Source organism: Clytia hemisphaerica, unplaced genomic scaffold, assembly GCF_902728285.1.
Source record: "Clytia hemisphaerica strain Z4C2 unplaced genomic scaffold, Clytia hemisphaerica genome assembly, whole genome shotgun sequence".
NCBI classification, from domain to species: Eukaryota; Metazoa; Cnidaria; class Hydrozoa; order Leptothecata; family Clytiidae; genus Clytia; species Clytia hemisphaerica.
Window position 1 is genome coordinate 180,053 of NW_027104571.1, and position 23,269 is coordinate 203,321.

The 23,269-nt window shown below is 37.3% G+C and overlaps 2 protein-coding genes across 2 annotated transcripts; one reads left to right on the top strand and one right to left on the bottom strand.

The window, feature by feature from the left end:
- The first annotated feature begins 75 nt into the window (after window positions 1-75).
- Window positions 76-1,352, top strand: LOC136823447 (MORN repeat-containing protein 4-like). Its single transcript, XM_067079637.1, has 3 exons — window positions 76-159; window positions 375-558; window positions 992-1,352. Exons 2-3 carry the CDS (start codon window positions 375-377, stop codon window positions 1,267-1,269), a joined length of 462 nt encoding a protein of 153 aa, XP_066935738.1. The 5' UTR covers window positions 76-159; the 3' UTR covers window positions 1,270-1,352.
- A 125-nt stretch (window positions 1,353-1,477) lies between these two features.
- On the bottom strand, window positions 1,478-22,981 carry LOC136823446 (laminin subunit gamma-1-like). Its single transcript, XM_067079636.1, has 16 exons — window positions 21,906-22,981; window positions 19,102-19,275; window positions 16,492-16,804; window positions 16,018-16,286; window positions 15,200-15,770; window positions 14,549-14,854; window positions 14,004-14,185; window positions 13,574-13,729; window positions 12,918-13,076; window positions 12,629-12,766; window positions 11,978-12,465; window positions 11,385-11,691; window positions 11,030-11,161; window positions 3,570-3,700; window positions 3,239-3,439; window positions 1,478-2,851 (listed from the first exon to the last, which is right to left on the bottom strand). The coding sequence occupies exons 1-16, from the start codon at window positions 22,732-22,734 to the stop codon at window positions 2,318-2,320; spliced, it is 4,890 nt and encodes a 1,629-aa protein (XP_066935737.1). The 5' UTR covers window positions 22,735-22,981; the 3' UTR covers window positions 1,478-2,317.
- Window positions 22,982-23,269: the final 288 nt, after the last annotated feature.

The following is a 23,269-nucleotide window of genomic DNA, read 5'->3' on the forward strand; positions in this document are numbered from 1 at the left end:
ACCATAGCAACCTGAAGAAGTTGATATTTTTATTTTTGATGTGATGTTTCTTTCTTCCTTCTTCTTTTCATGATAAAACTACATAAAAATATGATGGTGGTGGTGGTCGATGGATAGCTGACGGCAGAATTATCTGGCACTTTGTTGAAGAAAAGCAAGGTTAGAATTTCTTACTTTTTTCTTAGTTTTTTTCTCATTTTCTTAGTCGGAATTTTGATATTCTGTACTGAAAAAACTTTATTTTGAATCTTTTCCTTTAAAGGTTTTAAATCTTTTTTATTCTGACAGTTAGAAAGTATAAAGTTTCTTTATTACTTTGCTCATAGCAAAAAGAATTCAAACTGATTCCGTTTCTGTTCTTTCCACTTTTTTAGATGATGCAAACTTACAAATATCCTGAGGGTGACATTTATGAAGGGGATTGGTCGAAAGAAGGCAAAAAACACGGTATCGGGAAAATCACGTTCACTGATGGCACAATGTATGAAGGACGTTTCGTCAACGGTTTTTTTGCTGGCTATGGAAGCCTAAGGTTACCTGATAACACTGTTTATGCAGGTTTGTCCAACAATAAATTTAATTACTCAGTGATTTAGCTTTTCATTTTTTTCATCTTCATTTTTCAATTGTTTTCATCTTTTATCATTTAGACCCTTCTCCTTGGAAATATCTTTCCAACGGCGTAAAAGCTCTAACATAGCATGAATAAGTGTTTAGAAAATGTTAAAAAACTAAACTGTCCACATACATTTGAGACAGGCTTTAGTATCTAACAGTAAATATGCCAGATTTTCTGGAGGTTTTTTTTCGTTTTTCGAAATTTTTGATGTGGAGACTTAGGACGAATTTGTCACTACCGAAACAAAATCCTATCCCACCTTGCCGGTGACTAAAGTCTTTAACAATTTTTGGTCCAAATTATCCCTAATTTAAGACCAAAAATGCTAAACACTAAGATGAAAAAATATTTCTATTATTGCTTTTTCTGTAGGTGAATTCAGTGACGGTCTTTTCCATGGCTTTGGCGTTTATCTGCGATTTGATGGTATGCAGTACGAGGGAGAGTTCAAAGAAGGCTCCCCCAACGGTCCAGGGCTGGTCACTTTCGGGAATGGATCCTGTGGCAACCCCCGGATGGAAGGTCATTTCGACGGGAGTGTTTTGAAGAGTCGACAATCGGTGAAAGAATACATTCGAAGGGCTCAAGTTAGTCGTGATCGCGCTTTAAGGACTACTGTCACCAATGCGTTGAAAGAAGCGGAAACTTGAGAGACTTTCTTGGGAATTATCGAGGTTGGTTGAGTTCGAACCTCTTTTGGTTTATTAATCATCTTGGTGTAAAGCAGTTGTATTGATTGAGACATGTATTATGATTACTGTTAGAAACAAAACACAGGGCCAATACAAAACCATAATGTACTTCATGGAACCTTTTGTGGGTGATTTGATGGACTGTATTGAAACATGACAAGAAATATCAATATTTTTCAAATTTTTTGAAAAAGGTAGAAATTTTTTTACGATATTAGAATAATTATGATACACAGGTAAAGTAAATATTAATTTTTTTGGCAAAAAAGGAAAAAAAAATGTACTTTTTATAACACGCTTCATACAAGCTGACCACTTTGCATTTCATAAAAAATGCGGTAATAAAAATCTTACGAAAACTTTATTCACTAGTTAAACACTTTTTTTTGGAATATCAAATATAAAATAATTATTACGAATAATGAAAACACTCAAACTTTCTTTGTTCAACCACTCGGGAGTTACTTATTTAGTGTACAACTGTTAGTTATACGGTTCGCTCTGATGAGAAGACTTGAATCGCAAAATTTCATCAAATAAATTTCCGTTTATAAGAAGATTTTTGAACTGCAGTTTTTTCTTATGAGACTAAAAAGCAGCTGATTTTCAGCAATTCATGGCAAATTTTGTTTCATAAAAAAAAAAGAAAAATCTTAGTTGAGATTCAGAAAATAAATTACGAAAAAAAACAAATTGTTATAGATTTTCTACCTAAAAAAGTTATATATAAAAAATATTGGTGTTTATATTGAAGTCCCGATTTCGTCTTTGATTTTAACGCATTCCTTCTTGAGGCATGCGTGGGATTGTCAACTTCGTTTCAGTCCTCAACGAGCTAAAGACCTACGCGGCAAACCTCATGTCGTTTTATAAATAAAATCTATGAAAGATATACCAAATGTACATTCCGCCCTGAGAAAGTTCAGACAAATGGGCGTGTCAATCATTCTCCGCCATCACGCCCTTTTTGTCTTTTAATTATTTTCCACCGTTTATTTTGGTGACCTTACTTCTTAGCGTTTTGATTTCCTTCAAGTCCTTCAGGCGAACGGAAACAGGTCTTGGGCAAATACTGATACAATTGATGCACAAAGTCCACTTGTGCCCTCAGTGGATCCAAGTCTAATTCGTATTCTGTAATTGTCGCATTCTGAGATTTTAATTTATTTTGTAATGAATTGATTTCGAATGAAATAGCACCATCTATTTGATCTTGAGCTGCGGCGAACCTTCTTTCAGCTTCTTCCAACTCGGCAAGGTTGATCTCATCTAAATTCTCGATAGTTTCGATCAACTTATCGACATCCTCGAGACTCTTGGTCAGATCATTATTTGCTTTAGAGGCAACCTCGGCAGCCATCTTGGAATCGTCACTCGCCTTGTCGACTTTCTTTCCATCCTCGATGGCGATCTCTTTGTATTCATCCAACTTCTTGTCGGTCTCTTTGATGTTATTCTGTGTCTCGACTACCTCGTTCATCATAAAGGACATGGTTTCGTTCAACAATTTCTTGGCTTGGGCAATCAAGTCATCAATATCCTAGAAACAATAAGGTTCTTATAAAAACCCTTCCTTTCACTTTATAATTGAGGGTATTTCAATCTTTAGAGCCTTTACATTAAAGCCATTAAAGGTTATTTTGAAATCTCTGTAGATATCGGATCTTTTCACTAAAACACTGCGTTGTTTCTTGTATTGGAGAAGTATAAAACTTTCACGAGAAATAACTCAATTGAATCATAAATGTCAGCATATCAAAGATTGTTACCAGTAGCCCAGAAGTCGCTTTGGGCTTTTTGATATGTGACCCAGTGTAATACGAAAGCCTTCAATTATTCATTGATCTCGTGCACGTACGCAACAAACCCATACAACTAGTTCCAGTCCCTTTGGAGCAAAATAGACTAGAGAAAGAAAGAGACTCACGTTTTTGGCAGCCATGGTGACATTGTGAGCATTAGAAGCAGTATTGTGTGATTCCTCTGCATCCCCTTCTGCTCCTGAGACCTTCTTATCGGCTACATTGGCAACTTCGTTGGCTTCTTTGATCAATTTCTTGATGAGTGGAATGAGCTTCATGGCCTCAGTTGCGTTGGCCTTTGATTTGGCGATGGTTTCTTCGAATTCCTGTGCATGAAGAGATTTGTAATGAGAGGAATGAATTTATTTTGTGTCCATACACCATCTCTTAATGATCTAAGAGTTCTATAAAATTAAAAATAAACTACGAAATATCATTGAAAACTTTTGAACCTACCATTAAAGTTTTCAACATTTCTTTAGCTTCATTGGCCACTCGCTTTCCATCCTCTTGAGCTTGCATAGCTTCATCAGAAGCATTCTTTGCTTTGGCGTACAAATCATTGGAGTCAGTCTTCAACTCACGACCTACATACAGGGAAAAAGATAAATTATTTTGGGTCAGTCTGGGGTTTTTATAAGATACAAATACTTTGAATTTTACAGAACAGCAAAAAAGAATTTACTTGCTCACCCTCTAAAATTCATTTAAACAAAAGACTTAGATTTGTTAAAAATGAGACATGTAATGTAAATGTAGAAACACTATTCCCTCTACAATATTCATTTATCCAAGGTCCCGAAGGTCCCGAGGTCCCAAGATGAGAATACACCAAATACACCCCAAAATATACATATACCCCATTGGTCCCGAAGGTCCCGAGGTCCCGAGATGAGAATACACCAAATACACCCCAAAATATACATGTACCCCCTTGGTCCCGAAGGTCCCGAGGTCCCGAGATGAGAATACACCAAATACACCCCAAAATATACATATACCCCCTTGGTCCCAAAGGTCCCGAGGTCCCGAGATGAGAATACACAAAATACAACCCAAAATATATAGTCCCGCTGCTGAGATCGAAAAAAGTGGCTAGAAAACGATTTTCGTGATACATCTCTTAGATCTAACTTTTTTTGGTGGAAACTCGTGAATTAGTATGTGTAGATTACAAAATCGAAAAGTTTCCGTGATTTTCTAGTGCAAGTGTCGAGAAAATCGACTTAAAAGTTGACTTTTATCGAGTTAATCGATTTTAATCGATTTTCATGAACTTAACAGTTTCTAGGTCATGAGTTTTCACTTTTATGATGCATTTTGCTTGTAAATACTAAAAGCCATCAAAATATTACACTAATAATTAATTCAAGCGATGAAAATGTAGGAAAAACGGCTAAAATTGATAAAATCATCGTTAAAACATCGAATGTCAACTGAAAAACTCCGAATGAGTCTGTAGACTTCAAAAGTTGTCTGATTTGGCTGAAATTTTGCACACTTGGCCCTTGGGTGAATATCTGCAGATCTAAGTTTTCATTTTTTGAAAATTTTGATTTTTGGGGTCTGGAGACGAGTTTTTCGTCAAAACGAGGCTGAAACTTAGGGGCGGCCTGCAGACCTCAACAATGGTCAGATTTTGCTGAAACGTTGCACACTTGGCCCTTGGGTGAATATCTACAGATATAATTTGTCATTTTTTGTAAGTTTGGATTTTTGGGGTCTGGGGACGAGTTCTTCGTCAAAACGAGGCTGAAACTTTAGGGCACACTGTAGACTTAAAAAATGGTTGGGTTTGTCTAAAATTTTGCACACTTGGCCTTTGGGTAAATATCTGCAGATCCAATTTTTCTTTTTTTGAAAATTTGTATTTTTGGGGCCTGGGGACGAGTTTGGGACGAGTTTCTCATCAAAACGAGGCTGAAACTTTGGGGCAGCGTGGCAGTATTTTGAAGCAGACTTGTTCCCTTGGCTGGATGTTTTGGAGCAACAGTTTACATTTTACATTACATAAACTCTGGCACAAAGGTCCTGGAAGCAAGCGTCCTAAAAGAAAAATTCGCAATTTTTAAAGGGCAGATGCAACTTCTTTTCTTCAAAGATATTGATTGCGATGTTTATAAGGTCTTCACTTTTTTTGATGAAATTGTCTTTTATTTGACTGAAACTTCATCATGATCGAATTTCGTGTCAAATAAAGTAAAAGGTATAGAAGTCGTACGGCAGGTAAGCTAAAAATTCAAGGGAAAATCTCATTTTTCTTATTTGCTAAATTCCTTAAGATTTAGCTGCCGCAGTTATTTAAAATGTCGCACATCCTAGCTTTGTTTTGAAGAAATAAATAAACATGCTACTGTACTGCCTTGAAGAAAATTCTTGATCTTGACAACCATTTCCTGCACTCACCACGAGCAATGAAGTCCATTGTTGAGATGACATATCAATCCCGATGATTAAAAATCTATCGAAAATTGCACCTCTGTCTCAATAACTGGGTAAAGATTTTTAAAGTGGCGAAATATAATGCAAAATCCTACTGTTTATACTTTAAAAGTAGATATCGAGATTCAGCCCCAAAAGTTTAGTTTTTCCTTCTGGAGATAAATCTCATGAACTACTTCATTGGAATTTCAGCATATCTTTCTTAGCGGGGACGATTTTACGGCAACTATTTTCAATGAGTAGGGTGCATGAAAGATTGATATCTCGTTTTATTCAGTGCAGTGACAATTCATATTACCTCATTGGTCCTTTTTACGCCACTGCCCATTTTTGGGCCTACGCCAATAAGGGCTGCAAATCTGCAAAAACTGCAATTTAATTTAGGCTTCAAAACAGAAAATTATGACAGAATATTTCATCAAAATGCCATCTGTGAGTAGGAAAATGCGTAAAATTTTTATCGTCGAAATTCACTTATTTACATTAAGTTTTGGATACGAGACAAGAATTTCGGTAATTTCCACCTTGAATTTGTTCAGAAAGCCACTTCGATTGCGAAAAAATGGTTCAAAAAAAAGAAACACCGCTTTTAGGTTTAAAATGTATAATTTTGGCTCTTTTTACGTCGGCCTTTTTAACGCCGGTCCGTTAGGCCACGAGCTCTAAAATAACGCCAATAAGAGCCGGCGTAAAAAGGGTCGATAATTTGAACATCGACTTCCCCATCCCTCGATTCAGTGGCAGAGATCTCTGAACCAGTCTTTCATTGGGGGAAGAACAGGAAACGGGAGGTTTTATTAGGCTGCTATTAAAAGTAGTGCACTGATTACTCTAGGAATTTTTCCTGAATAGAGAATACCGAATGTTGGTCCCGTGTAGAATAATAAAGGAGACAAAGTGAGAAGGCTTGCTATTATAAACATTATCTACAAAATCAATTTTGTTTTCTGGTGATTCTTTCTCACTTTTTCAATATTCCTGGATTAATTACGACGTCTTATCGAGCTGATAAAAAATGAAGAAATGTTTAAAGACGTTTATCAACCTTGATTCAACCTCAAGAGTGAAGAAAGCGATTGAGATCTATTTTACTCAAAGAACCAAGTCCCCTCATATTGCAATACGAGATAGGTATATCAATATAATCCATAATAAAAAAACTAGGCTTCAACCACTATCAAGAAAAAATATACAAGATTAAATGCGATATTGGTCTAAAACGAGTGCTCGTTTGTTCTCATCTAAAAGTCCTACGGCATTTAAACCTACTCAGACTATAGATTAGTAATAAATACGACAGTCAAAAGCAGCCGACGAGGCGATCTTTTTTAGGAGGTGTTCTGAACACATGTAGGAGCTAGAAAACTTGATGTGTTCTGAGATGCAATGAGACAGGTGTATCGAAAAAATTATGAAAAATTGGCGTGTTCTTGTTGCCTGGTAACCTTAGAAAGCTAAAGAAAGCTAAAGAAAGCTAAAGAACACATCTTTCAAGGAAATAATTAGACATTTAGACATCCTTAATTTCAGAACACATCCTCCATGGAATAATGATAAATTTTGGGAGACATAGCTACAAGGTTTCCTAGAAATTAGAACACATCATTTGAATAAAAAAACTTGAAGACCATAAAAAGCTCCCTCCTAGCAAATAAGAACACATATTTCTAAAAAATTGCTTCGCTGGCTGCTTCTAGACAGTCCTGGCAGTGACACGATCACTATATACGCTCATATCATAACTCCACATAAAGATCTTGAAGATCTTTTTAAGTGTTTGTTCCTCGTGTCAAAGTTTGTTTGTTCATTCGTCTACAAATTTCGCTAACTGAAGATGATCCAGCAAAGTAATTTTTATTTTCTTTGGAGCTAACGTAAAAATTTTCCCATGGATTAAGTGTCGTCGACGGAAAACATGTTTCTGGTCTTTCAAAACAATTTCAAAAAAGGAAAATCAGTATGGAAAAGTTTGCAAAATTTCATCCATTTAACCCTGTCCAGTCTACAGGCTGCCACGCAAAGCCTCGTTTTCACAAGAAACTCGTCTCCGGACCCCAAATATAAATATTTAAAAAAAACTGGATGTTTAGATTTGAACAAAGCAAATATGCGAAATTTCAGTCAAATCAGACCATTTTTTAAGTCAGTGTGCCCTAAAGTTTCAGCCTCGTTTTGACGAAGAACTCGTCCCCAGACCCCAAAAATCCAAACTTTCAAAAAATGACAAATTATATCTGTAGATATTCACCCAAGGGCCAAGTGTGCAACGTTTCAGCAAAATCTGACCATTGTTGAGGTCTGCAGGCCGCCCCTAAGTTTCAGCCTTGTTTTGACGAAAAACTCGTTCCCAGACCCCAAAAATCAAAATTTTCAAATAATGAAAACTTAGATCTGCAGATATTCACCCAAGGGCCAAGTGTGCAAAATTTCAGGCAAATCAGACAACTTTTGAAGTCTACAGACTCATTCGGAGTTTTTCAGTTGAAATTCGATGTTTTATCGATGATTTTATCGATTTTAGCCGTTTTTCCTACATTTTCATCGCTTGAATTAATTAATAGTGTAATATTTTGATGGCTTTTAGTATTTACAAGCAAAATACATCATAAAAGTGAAAACTCATGACCTAGAAACTGTTAAGTTCATGAAAATCGATTAAAATCGATTAACTCGATAAAAGTCAACTTTTAAGTCGATTTTCTCGACACTTGCACTAGAAAATCGCGGAAACTTTTCGATTTTGTAATCTACACATACTAATTCGCGAGTTTCCACCAAAAAAAGTTAGATCTAAGAGATGTATCACGAAACGAAACAATTTTCGACCTCAGCAGCGGGACTAATACATATACCCCATTGGTCCCGAAGGTCCCGAGGTCCAGAGATGAGAATACACCAAATACACCCCAAAATATACATATACCCCATTGGTCCCGAGATGGGAATACACCAAATACACCCCAAAATATGCATATACCCCCTTGGTCCCGAAGGTCCCGAGGTCCCGAGATGAGAATACACCAAATACACCCCAAAATATACATATACCCCATTGGTCCCGAGATGAGAATACACCAAATACACCCCAAAATATGCATATACCCCCTTGGTCCCGAAGGTCCCGAGGTCCCGAGATGAGAATACACCAAATACACCCCAAAATATACATATACCCCATTGGTCCCGAAGGTCCCGAGGTCCCGTGATGAGAATACACCAAATACACCCCAAAATATACATGTACCCCCTTGGTCCCGAAGATCCCGAGGTCCCGAGATGAGAATACACCAAATACACCCCAAAATATACATATACCCCCTTGGTCCCGAAGGTCCCGAGGTCCCGAGATGAGAATACACCAAATACACCCCAAAATATACATATACCCCCTTAGTCCCGAAGGTCATGAAACAAAAGAATTTTGTCACAGCATGCTAATTATGTAGATTTTTTAAAGCAACAACAAAAGAAACCTATTAACTCGACACTAACTAAGGGCAAGAGACCTAGTTTTTCCATCTTTTTACATTCCTCTGGTTTGAATTATCATTCACTTTTTCTCTTTTTGAATTCAAAATTTGAATCTGAAATGAATTTTAGTCGACAGCAGAATTCTGTTCATGAAAAATTGTAAACCGCTCCATGCTACGTAATTTTTTTTTCTCCAAGATTGCTTTCTTTAATCTTTTCTCCATAATGGTTAACAAGTTAACTACTGACAAAATAAAATGTAAAATCAGCCAAAAAGCAAAAAAATACTTTTTACAGCTTTAAGTAGCCAATAAAAGAAAACGATTTTTTGGTAACATCAGTTTATTTTTAAACAATTATTATACCTATTTATTAGACAAAAAGTTGGTTTTAAAGCAAAAATTAAAATTTAATACAGTCTTATTTGGTCTTTAATTTTCTTGAATTCGACCATGTGGGTCGTTCTGTAAAATTTTGTTGGTGAAAAACATATGCTCGCGGTTAAAAAATACTGACCCAGTTATTACAATGTTTTCTTTGATTTTTAACATTTCACAATAAATTTCTAACAAATATTTTTTACCTTTACACTAAATAATCATTTTTACTTTTATATTAGAAGAACAGTCAGTTTCAGGAAGCAAAAATAAAAATTTAGATATAGTCTTGTTCGGTCTTTATTTTCTTAATTTCGACCATGTGGTGGCTGTCCAATTCATTCTCATCTCGGGACCTCGGGACCTTCGGGACCTCGGGACCTTCGGGACCAAGGGGGTATGTGTATTTTGGGGTGTATTTGGTATATTCTAATCTCGGGACCTTGGGACTTTCGGGACCTAAGGGTACAAGTATTTTATGGGGGGGTATTTTCATCTCGGGACCTCGGGACCTAAGCGTACAACTATTTTTTGCAGGGATTTTCATCTCGGGACCTCGGGACCTTCGGGACCAAGGGGGTATGTGTATTTTGGGGTGTATTTGGTATATTCTAATCTCGGGACCTTGGGATTTTCGGGACCTAAGGGTACAAGTATTTTATGGGGGGTATTTTCATCTCGGGACCTCGGGACCTTCGGGACCTAAGCGTACAACTATTTTATGCAGGGATTTTTATCTCGGGACCTCGGGACCTTCGGGACCAAGGGGGTATGTGTATTTTGGGTTGTATTTGGTATATTCTAATCTCGGGACCTCGGGACCTTTCGGGACCATGGGTACAAGTATTTTATGGGGGGGGGGGGGGTATTTTCATCTCGGAACCTCGGGACCTTCGGGACCTAAGGGTACAACTATTTTTTGCAGGGATTCTCATCTCGGGACCTCGGGACCTTCGGGACCAAGGGGGTATATGTATATTTTGGGGTGTATTTGGTATATTCTAATCTCGGGACCTCGGGACCTTCGGGACCTATGGGTACAAGTATTTTGTGGGGATGTAAGAGCTGGTTCGGTAAAATACACAGGAACAAATCATTAGCCGACGTTGTAAAAACCCCAGATCATCTGGGGTGATTATTTTGGTGCGATTGCAGAGAAGCATCATTGATCAACTTCTTGGATTCCTTCGCCAGTTTCATCGCTTCAAACTGCCTCGATATCAAACTAGAGGACTTTGATACTCTTAAGATTATGCAAAAGTTCACGACCAGTCAAACCAAACATTACCCGTGTTTTTAGTACATGATATTTTTCTACCTCACTGCAGTAATCAACTTTATCGTTGAGTACTATTTTGCGAATTGTAATAAAAGTTTTCGATTCAATGAAATAGGCTAATATTTTAGACAGCCTCTCTAACGATACACACAATTTTTATAAGAATATAACTTCGATAAGAATATCAGGGTGAGATTTCAGAGTTAGAACAATAGGCCTATTGTTTAGAACAATAGAAAAATAAGAATAATGCTCACCCCCAGCCAAAGTACACTATCCTTATAAAAAAAGCGTGTATCTTAAGCGGCAAAATGAACTTGACTACCGATGAACATGCGATCTCTCACCTTCTTTCATTAGACGCCTTGCTTCCGTATCATCCTTTTTCAGTTGTTCAATGGCTTCTTTGTTCTCCTTTAGCAACTGATCGGATTTCTCTGACACTTCCGAAGCTGATTTCGCCTTCTCATCAGCGCTCTCTGAAACGGGAAAATTATTCGTTGTTATGGTGCTTTGTGTAGAATACTTTCATTTCCTCACAGTATTGGCATCCCGAGTATCAGATTTATTCCATGAAATCGGATGAATTGAAAATCGATCAATCGTTGTTCTTAATTTTGTAAAAATGAGAATTTCCCATGAAGAAACATTTCTATCAGGCGGAAATATTCAAATAAATCAAACGAGAGTTACAATGACCACCTTTCATTTCTTTGGCTTTGAAGTCCGGTAACTCCTCCATTGCTTCATCAATCAATTTCTTTCCGTCGGCGATCGCTGCGTTCGATTCCGCCACCGAATCATTGATTAATTTTCTGGATTCCTCCGCCAGTTTCATCGCTTCGTCAACATCCACGACATTTTCTTTGAGTTCCTTGTTGATCTTCTCCTCCATGTCTCGCGCCATCTTGGCTGTATTGTACGCATTTGTTGATTGGTTCAATGCCATGTCTGTTGTGGATTGGATTTCACCAGCCTCCTTCTCGTGTTTGGTTGCAAGTTTGCGAGCCTGAAAGATAAAAGTGTGAATCGGTGAAAAATTCTTGCATCCATTGAACCAATTTAAATATAACAGACAGACTCCATTGCTTGAGGGGCACACACATTGTCTAAAATTCTATTTTTTAAACATCTGTAGGCTGCTGGTGTCCACTAACGATATCCTTCTCTTTATGTAGTTTTATGAGGTCTGAGATTTAGACTTCACTTTCTGCCTTTATTGAATCTGATTTAACGCCATGTGAGTACGAAATTAGGTCTGTTTTAGTTTTCAAACTAGCAACAAATGGGGATACCTCTTTAGCAATTTCTCTCATTTCTTTTGCGAGATCACTCAAATCAACAGCACTATCATCATTTTTGTCGAAAAGTTTAGCGCTTTCTTGTGCGATCTTGTCTTCGGCATCTTGCAAGAGCTTCTTGATCTCCTCAATAATTTCTTCAGCGCGTGTGACCTCTACTTCTCCCTTCTCTGAAGCTTCTTTCGATTGTTCGACCATGGATTTTAATTCTCCAAACCTCTCGTTGATCTTCTCAAACTGTTTACGAAGGCCATCGAAAAATTCAAATAATTGTTTATCGCCATCCAGTAAAGAATTCGTTTTCTTTTTCAATTCATCGATTGCTTTATCGAGTGCTCGAATGGCGTTCTCGAAGTTTTCATCGCGAACATCGATTCCAACTTCTTCGTTGGTGAAATTTCCTTTGGTCAGGTTCATAGTTGAAAGGCGTTGCCGAAGTTTGTTGACTGCCAGTTGGACCAAATCGAAACATTTTGGACAAGCTGTAGAAGAGGGAAAAAGTATGAAGGTTTCATTAATCGGTCACGTGATAAAGAATTCTCAATAATGATCAAATCGGGTTTATAAGCGAGGGGAGGGCTAATCTTTTTAAAGCCCAACAGTGCTAAATAAATAAGTAAACCCGATATTTCCCCGATAACTTACCGATACATCCGACTGAAAGATTGTATTTATTTTCGGGACATTGATCACACTTGATACCAAGGACACCTGGTTTGCACACACAGACGCCATCACTTGTGCAATTCTGATGAACTGATCCGTCCGGATGACAATTGCAAGCTGAAAGTGAAACATAAATAGCAATCAGAAGTCAGTTGCAGGACTTTTAATGCATAATTTCTGTTACAAAGTGCAACGGACAAGCACTGTAACTGTGCATTAGGCCTCACAAAAAAGCGCATTATTGCGGCAGAATCTTCTCCATTCTTACCTTTGCATCCATCAGCTGAGAATTCGAAATGTCCAGGAGCACATTGATTGCAAGTCCTTCCAGCGACACCTGGTCTGCATTTACATTGTCCAGTCTCGATGTCACAATCTTCACCAATCGATCCATCTGGGTGACAGTTACATTTCTCACAACCGTTGCCTAGTAACGAAAATAACGTTTGATGTCAGTTTCAGAAGATTACTGAGAACAAATCTTCTCCTTTGTAAATTTATTACCAGTCGCCTAAAAAGCCGACCACGCCGCTGATTATTGATAGGTGTATTTAGAATAAACAGAAATTCCATTGCATTGCTTACTTTACTGCGCAATAGAGCAAAGTGAATGGTGGTTTAACTTCCAAGGTTACATCAAACAGTACAATGATATTTAATAATAACAAGCACTTTTCATCGCTTTTGGAAGTTTAAAAACATTCTTTTTATGATATAGACAGAAAACGCGTCTCAATGCTGACAAGGCACAATTAACAATGGAATTTCTCGAAATTTGCTGTGCTCACGCGGCGCCCGAAAGTGGAAGATTTTGTTCTTTCCTTTGTTTTACTGTGTAAGCAAACGTTAAATAACAATCTTAAAACAATTATCCAAACGAAAATGGACGGACTATAAACTGTAATGAAAAAACGTTTGTCTTACCAGACTGTACATTCCAGTGTCCAGCAGGGCATTGATCACAGTGATCACCTTTAACATTGTCCAGACATTCACATTTGCCATTCTTATCGCAAGATATTGCTTCCCCTGCCACGTGACCAGCTGGCTTCTTTGTTCCTGGCTCAAAACATTTGCATGCTGAAATGAAGGAGGGTTGTAATCACTTTTATTGATTGATGAAAATGTCTGAATGCTTTGCCAGCATGAAACACCATGTAGAAAAATTCTAAGTTCTTTATTCTTCCATGGTATAAAGTAGAAAATCTTATTAATTAAAAACCATTCAAGAGACTTAGACTTAGCCTTAGAAGTTGGTTCTATTTTTTCTTATTTTCTTCCTGCACCCTTAGAATCGAACCTGTAAAAAATTATCACAATGAATTTGGATGCTCTAAAAGACCAGCAAACTCACCTGTACAATTGCCCTTAGGTTCCGCGAGAGCGTCACCATAGAAACCATCTGCACATTCTTCACACTTCTCCTCGTCACCATTCGTCGTGTTGTAAATACACTTCAAACAAGCTCCCGTCAAACCGTCACAATTTCCAATAGCGTTTGGGTCCACATTACCGTTGCAATCACAACGTTGACATCTAGAAAGAAAAGTCGCGTTTATAAAATATTGATTATTTTAATGTTGAGAGAAATTTGTGGACTGAACTGAACTTAAGATTACGTTAACAGAACTTGATCAAAATTTTCAAGTGCCTACAGCGAGGACAGGGGTAACCAACACAACCATTTTTCATGTTCACTTACCAAAAACAACAAGGATCGAGAATCCAGAGTAGAACTTAATTGAAATTTCGTGAACAGAGCTGAGCTGATCTATAATTTATCAATATATTTTCGCTGAGAACTCTTTTTGGCACGTTTAGGAAACTCACAATGAGCACTGGTAACAAACACAACTATTACATTTACCAGAAACAACAAGGATCAAGGTTGGAACTTACTTGGTTGGTGTTCCGAGTTTCCCTTCTGGATCACCGAAATATCCATCAGCGCATTTCTCGCAATTATCTCCAATATGGCCTTCAGGACAGTCCGTACATTTGACACTCTGACCGATGAGGATACATTCATTAGCGAAGATACATGGACATGGTTGGCAATCGTCTTTCGTTCCTCTGGTAGGATTGCCGTAGTATCCTTTCTTACAGAGCTCACAGTTTCGTCCGGAAGTGTTATCTTGGCATTCACAAATACCGGTTTCCGGATCACATCGAGTTCCGTGATTGTTACATTCGCATGGTACACATCTGAAGAAAGGAGAAACAAAACGTTAGTCCAAATACTAGTACATGGGGCGCTTTCAAACTCCACTTTTAAAAATATTACCGAGATATTACAATTCGAGATAAAGTTTCCAAGCAGGCACGAAACGTCTGAACAATACCAATCGAACGCCCAAATAATGTTATATGAACGTTGAACAGGATATACAACCGTTTACTGCCTCATGGAAAACCGTGCCAAAAGTGAGGGAAACTGTTGCGGCTACGCATTATCAACCTCTGGTTTTAAACTAAAATCATTTAATAGTTTTAATATTCAATTTAATATAACAGTGAGTGTATTTGACTGTAATTCTGAGAGCAACATACCTTCCGAGAGGACCAGATCCGACATTTTCTCTGGTGAATCCAGGTTGACATTTTTCGCATTGTTCTCCTGCGTATCCAACTTGGCATTGACATTTCTCTTTCCACGTAACTTGATCCAAAGAGTTTAATGAGACGTACTGTGTTGATTCCATGTTGACGTCATCGATCGCGAAACGGCGGTTCTTAAGGAATGTTGTGCGGATCTTGATTGCTGTCAGGTCGGACAATAATTTCTGGAAATTAAAGGTAGTCATGCCTGAAGGTTCAACAAGCTTGTAATTGAACTTGACGAATCTTCCTTTGGGCCGCTCATTATTTTGTGAAGTGATTTCATAAGTTGCAGTCATGCCAGCTCCTTCGAAAATGATGTCTTCACGACTGGTGACGATTTCTGGATCTTCAGGCTCTCGGTAAATACCGTAAGTAAAGGCGAAGTTCTTGGCGTAACTGCTGAGTTTGTCACCAAGGTAACGGCTGGGTGCGACCATGTAAAGAGTTTTACTACCAACAGCTTCGGAGGTGATATGTTGTGTACCTTGCTGTCTTCGCAACAAGTTCGTGTAATCGTTGCCTGCGGGAAAAAAGATTATCGAAGAGATGTCAGTAAACCATGTTTAGACGTTACCGTTTAGCATCTCTTCGGTAAGGTTTTCGTTACACATAGGAAATGTTCATATTGGTTTCGGAACGTTACGGAGCAAGAAAAGGAGCAGTTCCGAGGAAAATACTCTGAACATAGTCTAAGCCAAGTCTAAGCCTGAAAGAATATGTTATGAAATATTTCGTCCCTACAAATCTTTGTTTTAAACAAATCTTACCATATTGGTCTTCCAGTCTCCATCCATTGAGGTCAGTGTCAAAAGTTGATGAGATCAGTTTGGATTGGATGCCCTGCGCATGCGTACATGACACACCGTGACCATTACAGAAACAAGCTTTGCAACCTTTAGCGTTTGTGGTGTCCAGATCAAAATGATTGGGTTTACATTGGTCACATCTCTTTCCCATCACGTTCTCCTTGCATTTACATTGTCCAGTGGCATCACACGTGTTGGATAGAGCTCCTTCTTTGTCACAATAACATGGCCTATTAAACGCAAAAGTGAAGTTTGGAACCATAGTCAAGAGTTTAGGAGTGAAGCATAAAAACAATCTTTTAAATTGGCAATCAAATTTGGTATTTTTTGCTTAGTTGAGGCGCATTTGAAATCAAAAGTTGTTTGAATATTTGAAGTTGTGGAGAAATGGTTTGATTTGAAGTTAATTCCAAGAGAGAGTTGGTAACTACTTACTGACAACCGGTGCTTGAAAAGCCGTAATATCCGCTAATACAGCGGTCGCATTTATCGCCGGTCACACCTGGTTTACAACTGCAACGTCCGTCATTATTGCAACTTGCCGATCGCGATCCGTCTTGGTTACAGTTACAAGGTGTGCAAGATTCGGAGGACGTCTTTCGATAGTGATACTGTTTGCAGCGTTCACAGTTCACACCATCAGTATTCTTCTGGCAGTTAACGCAACGACCTCCTGATCGGTAGTTCGAGTCGATCCATAATTGTTCATCAAAGACACAAGTGTCAGCTAGTCCATTACAGTCACATTCTGGAGATGATATATTAGAAAGATAATATAAGAAATTATGGGTTTAGGACAGTCAGAGTCGAAAAAGAGGAGATTACCATAAGAGAAACTAATTTTTGCGAGGCAGTAAGTTTTTTATATTTGGCGAGAACTAACTTTGGCAAATTGTAGGGTTCCTTTACTGAAAATTCGCTAAAATCAGCTTTTCACGCTTTTCACCAAATCAAAATCCTCTAAGCTGGATTTCATACGGTTTGCGGTGCTATTCCTTCAAAGGAATTCCCTGTTTATTTATAAAAAAGGGCCATTTTTAGGGATCAGGAAGTTAGTTAAAGAGCACCCTTCTGTCATTCAGCCATGTTTGTTTTTAAGAGGAAGAAGGGGGATTACCAAATTTTTCAAGGGAAGGAACTGAGATGGTGGAAGTAAAAAATTTGCTGTGTTATTTGTCACAATATTTGTCAACAATTTTGTTTTTCAAATTTTTATAAATTTTGCGTTTACTTAGTTCTTAATCGCAGTCCTCTACAGAAAAACCTTTTTTTTTTTTTTCGTCTATAGTATTTCGGAAACTACAGTAACATTCCAATAAGGGTATAAGATTCATTCATAAAAGCTGACTCAGGTGTCTTTAAAACTTATCACACAATTTCATCCGAAGTTCACTTTGCGAAAACAGATTGTGACCGATCATCTGTTAAGAAGGAAAACAAAAGTGATGGTGAGTACAGCTCACGATGTCGAAAGAGTGGTTTTGTGGGGAGGTGGGAAGACAGCAAATCAAAACATTGAAAGAGTCAAAATATGTTCAAGTATTTCCTTCTATCGATTCAATTCAACTTCCTTGAAATGCGATGGGATATTTCTCTTCGCGTAAATAGAAGGAAAAATTTTACCTCAGAAAAACTTCTTGTTTTGAGAAAGCCACACAAAAACAAGCTTCTGCAATACGCTTACAATGTATACATATTTGGGTCCAACACACCCCTTTGACCTCAAAGGCTTTAAAAAGTACCTTATGTTATTACAGTGTATTCTCTCTCTCTCTATAACTCCATGAATAGCTTACGATTCTTAGATGTTAAAACTTTATATTTTGGATATTATATATACTACAGTTCAAGATACATAAGGGGAAATATGCTGAACGGGCCGCTCTCCACTAACCGCTTGAACCACTGATTATAAAGACGACATTTGAGGTGGCTACGGAAATACTTCTGATTTGATTTAGAGAGACTCAAGAAAAAAATCATTATAAAGAGAAAGACTACATTGAAAAAACGTTGGTGACACTCGCTTAAGAGGTGTCTTTTTGAAGAGACAACGACTGCTTTCACATGAAGGATCAATCGAATCGTAATTTCCTGTCAAAGAAGCAGTTTCCTTTGCCAAAAGTGTGAATCAGAAATGGTTGGATTGTTTTGGTAAAGACAGGCTCTTAACAAAGGGCCTAGTGAATCATACACATAAAAAGATCCTTGTGAAAATAATCATATCAAGCAAAAATGATATTTATCATGAGTTTGTCAATTGATATTTTTGCATTCTGACGTGAATTTCGTGACTGACCATGATGGAGAAGGTCGGTGAGAAAATACTAAAGGGCTAACCTCTTGTTTATAGTTTATTGTAAGCATCTTTTAAGTTATATTTCTTACAGGAAATTCAAAATAATCGACACTGCATAATTGAGACATTCCTTTCGTTAAATAACAATCAAACTCTGCAGAAGATCGCTGTGCACCTTTTCGACCGTAGTCGCGCGGTCAAGTGCGTACCACATTATTATTTAATTTACCACCCTAAACTCGATACAATCCTTTTTTTACACTTTTTTCATTGTCTTTAGGTGCGAAAAAAGACTGGGTGTTAAACGGACAAAAAATGTCCGCGAGGGCAATTGCCAGCTACGGCCGAAAAGGTGTATTAGGCGCAATAAAGTTTACCATTCAAAAATATCTTTTTTTACAAGAACATACATTAACAGAAGATTTCTTATAAGAAATAGTAATGACATGTTGCTAGAATAACAGTTTCTTATAAATCAACCTTTTCCCATCGATAATCATGTTTTTACTACATCTGGGAAGCTTATAAACAAATAACTGCTTCACCTCAAAGATCTCTGTGTCGTAAGGGCGCCAGACATTCTCCATTGTTTCTTCAAAAAGATATCATTTTTATAAAAATCCTAATTAAGGAACTTTATCCATCTGCTAAAAAATCGATGTGGAACCTTAAACTATAGTTTTTCCCTGGGATCTTATTGTAGATGGCGGAGAACTATCGATTTAAATAATGAAACAAACACTCACTTTTACATGGATTTGCGAACCTTCCGGAAGCTCTTCTCCATGGTCGGTCGTTGTAAAGTGGTAAACATTTCTCGCAATCAACTCCAGCAGTGTTGTGGTCACACTCACAATAATATCGTGCAGTGTTCTGGTTCCGTGCGCATGTTGATGCGTGACCATTACATTTACAACGTCCTAGTTGTAACGAAAAATGGAATATGTATGAAAAGAACAATTTAAAGATTCCTCCTTAGTCTGAGCTTTACTTTTCAACAACTTCGGTAAAAAGTGGCCACGACTGAGTTACTATCGGCGTCAGTTTTTAAACTACAGACAGACGCTGCATACGACGGATTTCTTTGCAATATTCTTTACAAACACTTGAAATTGTTAACTCCATTTAGATCAACTTTATTTTCGTGTATACTCAAGGATTATATTAGTAGGGATTATGAAGACTTGGGTTGTGCCACATTTAAAGTAAATACTTTGTCAACACACTACAAAAAGCGTGAGAAAACCCTCTCTCTGACGAAGTATGTCATGTTGAAATTCTGATTCTTAAATGTCAACAACTAGCAGGGCATCAACTAGAAAGAAAATGTGTAAAATAGTACTGCAATCCAAAAAAACGAAAAGAATCAGTGAAATAAAGCAGAATGAACTTGTAGAGATGGTACACAGAGATTGCTTTTTCTTAAATGTATTTATGAAAGATGCTACTATCTAACTATCTTCTAAAACCTTATAATAAATAATTCTAATAAACAAATGTTTAGAAAAAGGGGGTCGCATAGAATTACACATCAAAGTGCGATCCCCTTTTTACAAAAAAAGGTCTTTTCAGGGTGATGATTATGTTCAAATGAAGATAGAATTTCTTAAAAGAAACACCGCCATCTTTCTTGACTTCGAAACACTGGCAAAGCAAATAAAACTTGTCGTGCTTTAAGAGGAGATATCTAAAGTTTTTGTGACTTCAAAATGCGCGGTAAGCTTCATTCATTCAACGAGTGGTCAGAAATATGGGGTTTATTTTCCAACTTCTTCCTCTAAATATTTATGTTATCGTAAAAAGGACAAAAATAATCGCACAGCTTGATTACTCCAGCAGTATTCGGTATTCATTCTAAAGGCCATGGCTCCATAAGATGCCTTGTATTGCGGGGGACGTACGGTATTTCGAATTTGCGGAAATCGACCCTTTTTCTTCGGAATTTCGGAAATGGGGCAAAATTATTTGGTATTTCGGAAATCGCAAACCGTACGCCCCTCCTGTATTCACGGCATGTCTTTTTAGAGCAGAGCGCGATGCTGTCAGAATGGATGTTCTGTTATAAGATAAATCCGAATTATAAATCTTGTCAATTATATAAAAATTGATGAAGTGAGATAAACCTCATTTCCTTTGTGATAAATCTCTGAAAAATATTTTTTTGACAAACGCATACCCCGAAATTTAGAAATTGACTCAAAGTAATTGAAGAAAATAATGGTTGCCTTTGCTGTTGACATGTTTTCAATTTGGAATGTCATTTCTGACAAAGTGGACACCCTACTCATTCGTTTCCTCTGTTAAAGAAGAATGGAAACGATTCCTAAAATTTGACAAAAAAATTTGAAACTTGACTGTGTCAAATATGTAGTTTTCATCAAATACTTTCGTGAACAAAATTATAGCCCACAAAATGAGGTTCAAAACAAAAAGAAGGAATTTTTGAGTGGAAATATAATTTTCAACACTTTATCATCATAAGAAGGATAATACATTGTGAAGGTGTGCCCCTTTTTACAGCTAACTGTTTGTTACATCCATCTTTGAATGAAATCGTCATTGAATTTAGAAAGCACCTCAGAAATTTATCAAAAACATCATGTAAGCTATCACGAGGACTGGAACCCAACTTGAAAGTGACAAAAGGGTATTTATCACAAAAGGGTATTTATCAGTAAACGCTTCTTCTTCTGTTTTTCAATGTTTTATAGTTGAGAATTGAGTTGAAATTATAACAGTATTCTTGAATTATAAAAACTTAAAAATCTTATAAATGTTTCCAAAGTTTTAAGCGAAGCTAAACGTTTTTCAGTGTATTAGAGAAGGTATTTAAATACCGAATGATATGGTTTTATACCCCATCCTTCCACGTTCAGGTATTCTAATCTATAAAATTTGAATTATTGAGACCAAGACATAACTTATACAACATTCCAGAAACTTTTATAGGCTGTCTGATTATGAGGGGTAAGTATGTCAAGAATCTTTCAACGTTCATTTATGTACATGAGATGGACGTCAAGCAGACTTAAAAGGGTTCTCATTTACAATGCTAATTTTTAAATAAAGGAAAATATTTGAGTGTCCACAAAAAATGAAAACATTGACAGCAAATCTTATTAGGAGTTTTTATATTCGTCTCCAACCTCACAAAATATCTTTAATGAAACTGTTGATGAGTAGCCTTTGTTCGTCACATAGCGTGACTAGAGTACAGTCTATTACTTTTGATAATCAATCTCTTTCACACTTCATACCATGGGCAATGAAATGATGAACACGCAATCTTCTTCTGCTATTCTCACTATCCTACATTTCTGCTTATTCACTGGTGATATCATTTGAACCACTAATCTTTAACATCACCCCTGTCTCAAATTCTAAAACCAACAACTGGAAATGCATGACAAGAATTGTGGTTAAAAATTAGCCCTGGATAAGGGGATATAAGCTTTCTTGTCATTGCCTAAAAATCTCACTGTCTAAGTTCTAATCGAATAACATTTGAAAAAGACAACACAAATTATCACAAAAAAAATGTTCTACATACCTCCCACAGCGATGTCTGAGATAGCGAAATAATAACTCTTCAACACTTTTGGATCACCAAAAACTTCATCTCCAAAAGTATTCAATTGGTCCAAACTGATTTTCAATTGAGTAACCGTCACCCATTCTTGAAGTGATGGATAGCGGTCAAAATTATTTTTTCCTGGTCGATGATCAAGTGTAAGGTAAGCCACATTGCCACCGCTTAAAGGAATCATACCACTGTAACGGTCGGTACATAATGCGATGTTCTGATTGGCTAACGTGACAATACCTTTGTTAGGGAGACCGTAGGTATCATTACACGTGCGTGAGTAGAATTGGTACGGCAGCCATCTTTCACTTGGGCTATATGTGGACTTTTTGTGGATAGCAAAACTGTGAGGTCTAATAGTGTGGAAACGAATACGTATAAACGCTATGTTGTATTTTTTCTTGAAATCCAAAATCAAATGAACGCCGTATCGGTTATCGAGCAGTGTTTGAGACTGCCACCATGTTGGATTGCCGTCAATTTTGATGTCCGTCATCAAATCAGCGGGATGATTTTGTCCCGGGACTTTCTCGTAACATGTCTCACAGATTTTAGTGGCACCGGAAACACCCGTTTGAACGCAGTATTCTTCGGGCTTCCCGTACGTACCGCACGTATTATTAGCCACAACTATGCGGTTATAAGCCACATTTTCAAAAACGGGCATACAACGTTGACCTATTCCATCGTCCCTCTTACACTTGATGGCTCTACCGAACTGGTATTCGTCGTTATTCGCGAAATCTTGAGTCCAAACATAATTCAGTACAAACGACAGTAAAATTAAAAGTCTCATTTTTACCAGTTGATTATCCTCTCACTAACGCTAGATAAGTTTTTTTTGTCTTTGAGCTTTGAAAAATGACAACAATTTTACCAAGCTAACCTTTCATGTACAGCAAGGGATTTTGGGATTGATATCTTTAAAACACCATAGATGCTTTAGTTTAGATAACAACAAAACAAAAAATCCACGAAGAAACTTCTCTTGTCTGAACCGTCAAGTGCCTCGGTAAAAAGTTGATGTTCCTCTTTCAAAGTCACTAAAACATAAAAAAAGTTTGAAATGTAGAAAAAAAGTAGGGAAGGTTTCACGTTGCAATGACAAAAGACAAGCCATTCAAAACACATTCATCAAATGTTGTACGACCGTGCGTCACCTTCCGCCACGTCCGCGCGGACGTCCATATGACATTCAAGAAAGGATGTGATGACGAATCAAACAAAGAGAGTCAGAAGCAGAAAAAACCACATAAAAATGAAATGTTTATAAACGCTGTTTTAAAAAGCGGGCTTTAATATATAAGGTGCGATCAAATTTCTTATATATG

What these genes read in the sequence shown, in the direction of transcription:
- LOC136823447 (XM_067079637.1), top strand. Translation starts at nt 375, where the DNA reads ATGATGCAAACTTACAAATATCCTGAGGGTGACATTTATGAAGGGGAT. An exon ending in TGATAACACTGTTTATGCAG is followed by an intron (nt 559 to 991) that starts GTTTGTCCAACA and finishes CTTTTTCTGTAG; the next exon opens with GTGAATTCAGTGACGGTCTT.
- LOC136823446 (XM_067079636.1), bottom strand. Translation starts at nt 22,734, where the DNA reads ATGAGACTTTTAATTTTACTGTCGTTTGTACTGAATTATGTTTGGACT. An exon ending in CTCAGACATCGCTGTGGGAG is followed by an intron (nt 19,276 to 21,905) that starts GTATGTAGAACA and finishes CGTTACAACTAG; the next exon opens with GACGTTGTAAATGTAATGGT. An exon ending in AAACTCGGAACACCAACCAA is followed by an intron (nt 14,186 to 14,548) that starts GTAAGTTCCAAC and finishes TTTTCTTTCTAG; the next exon opens with ATGTCAACGTTGTGATTGCA.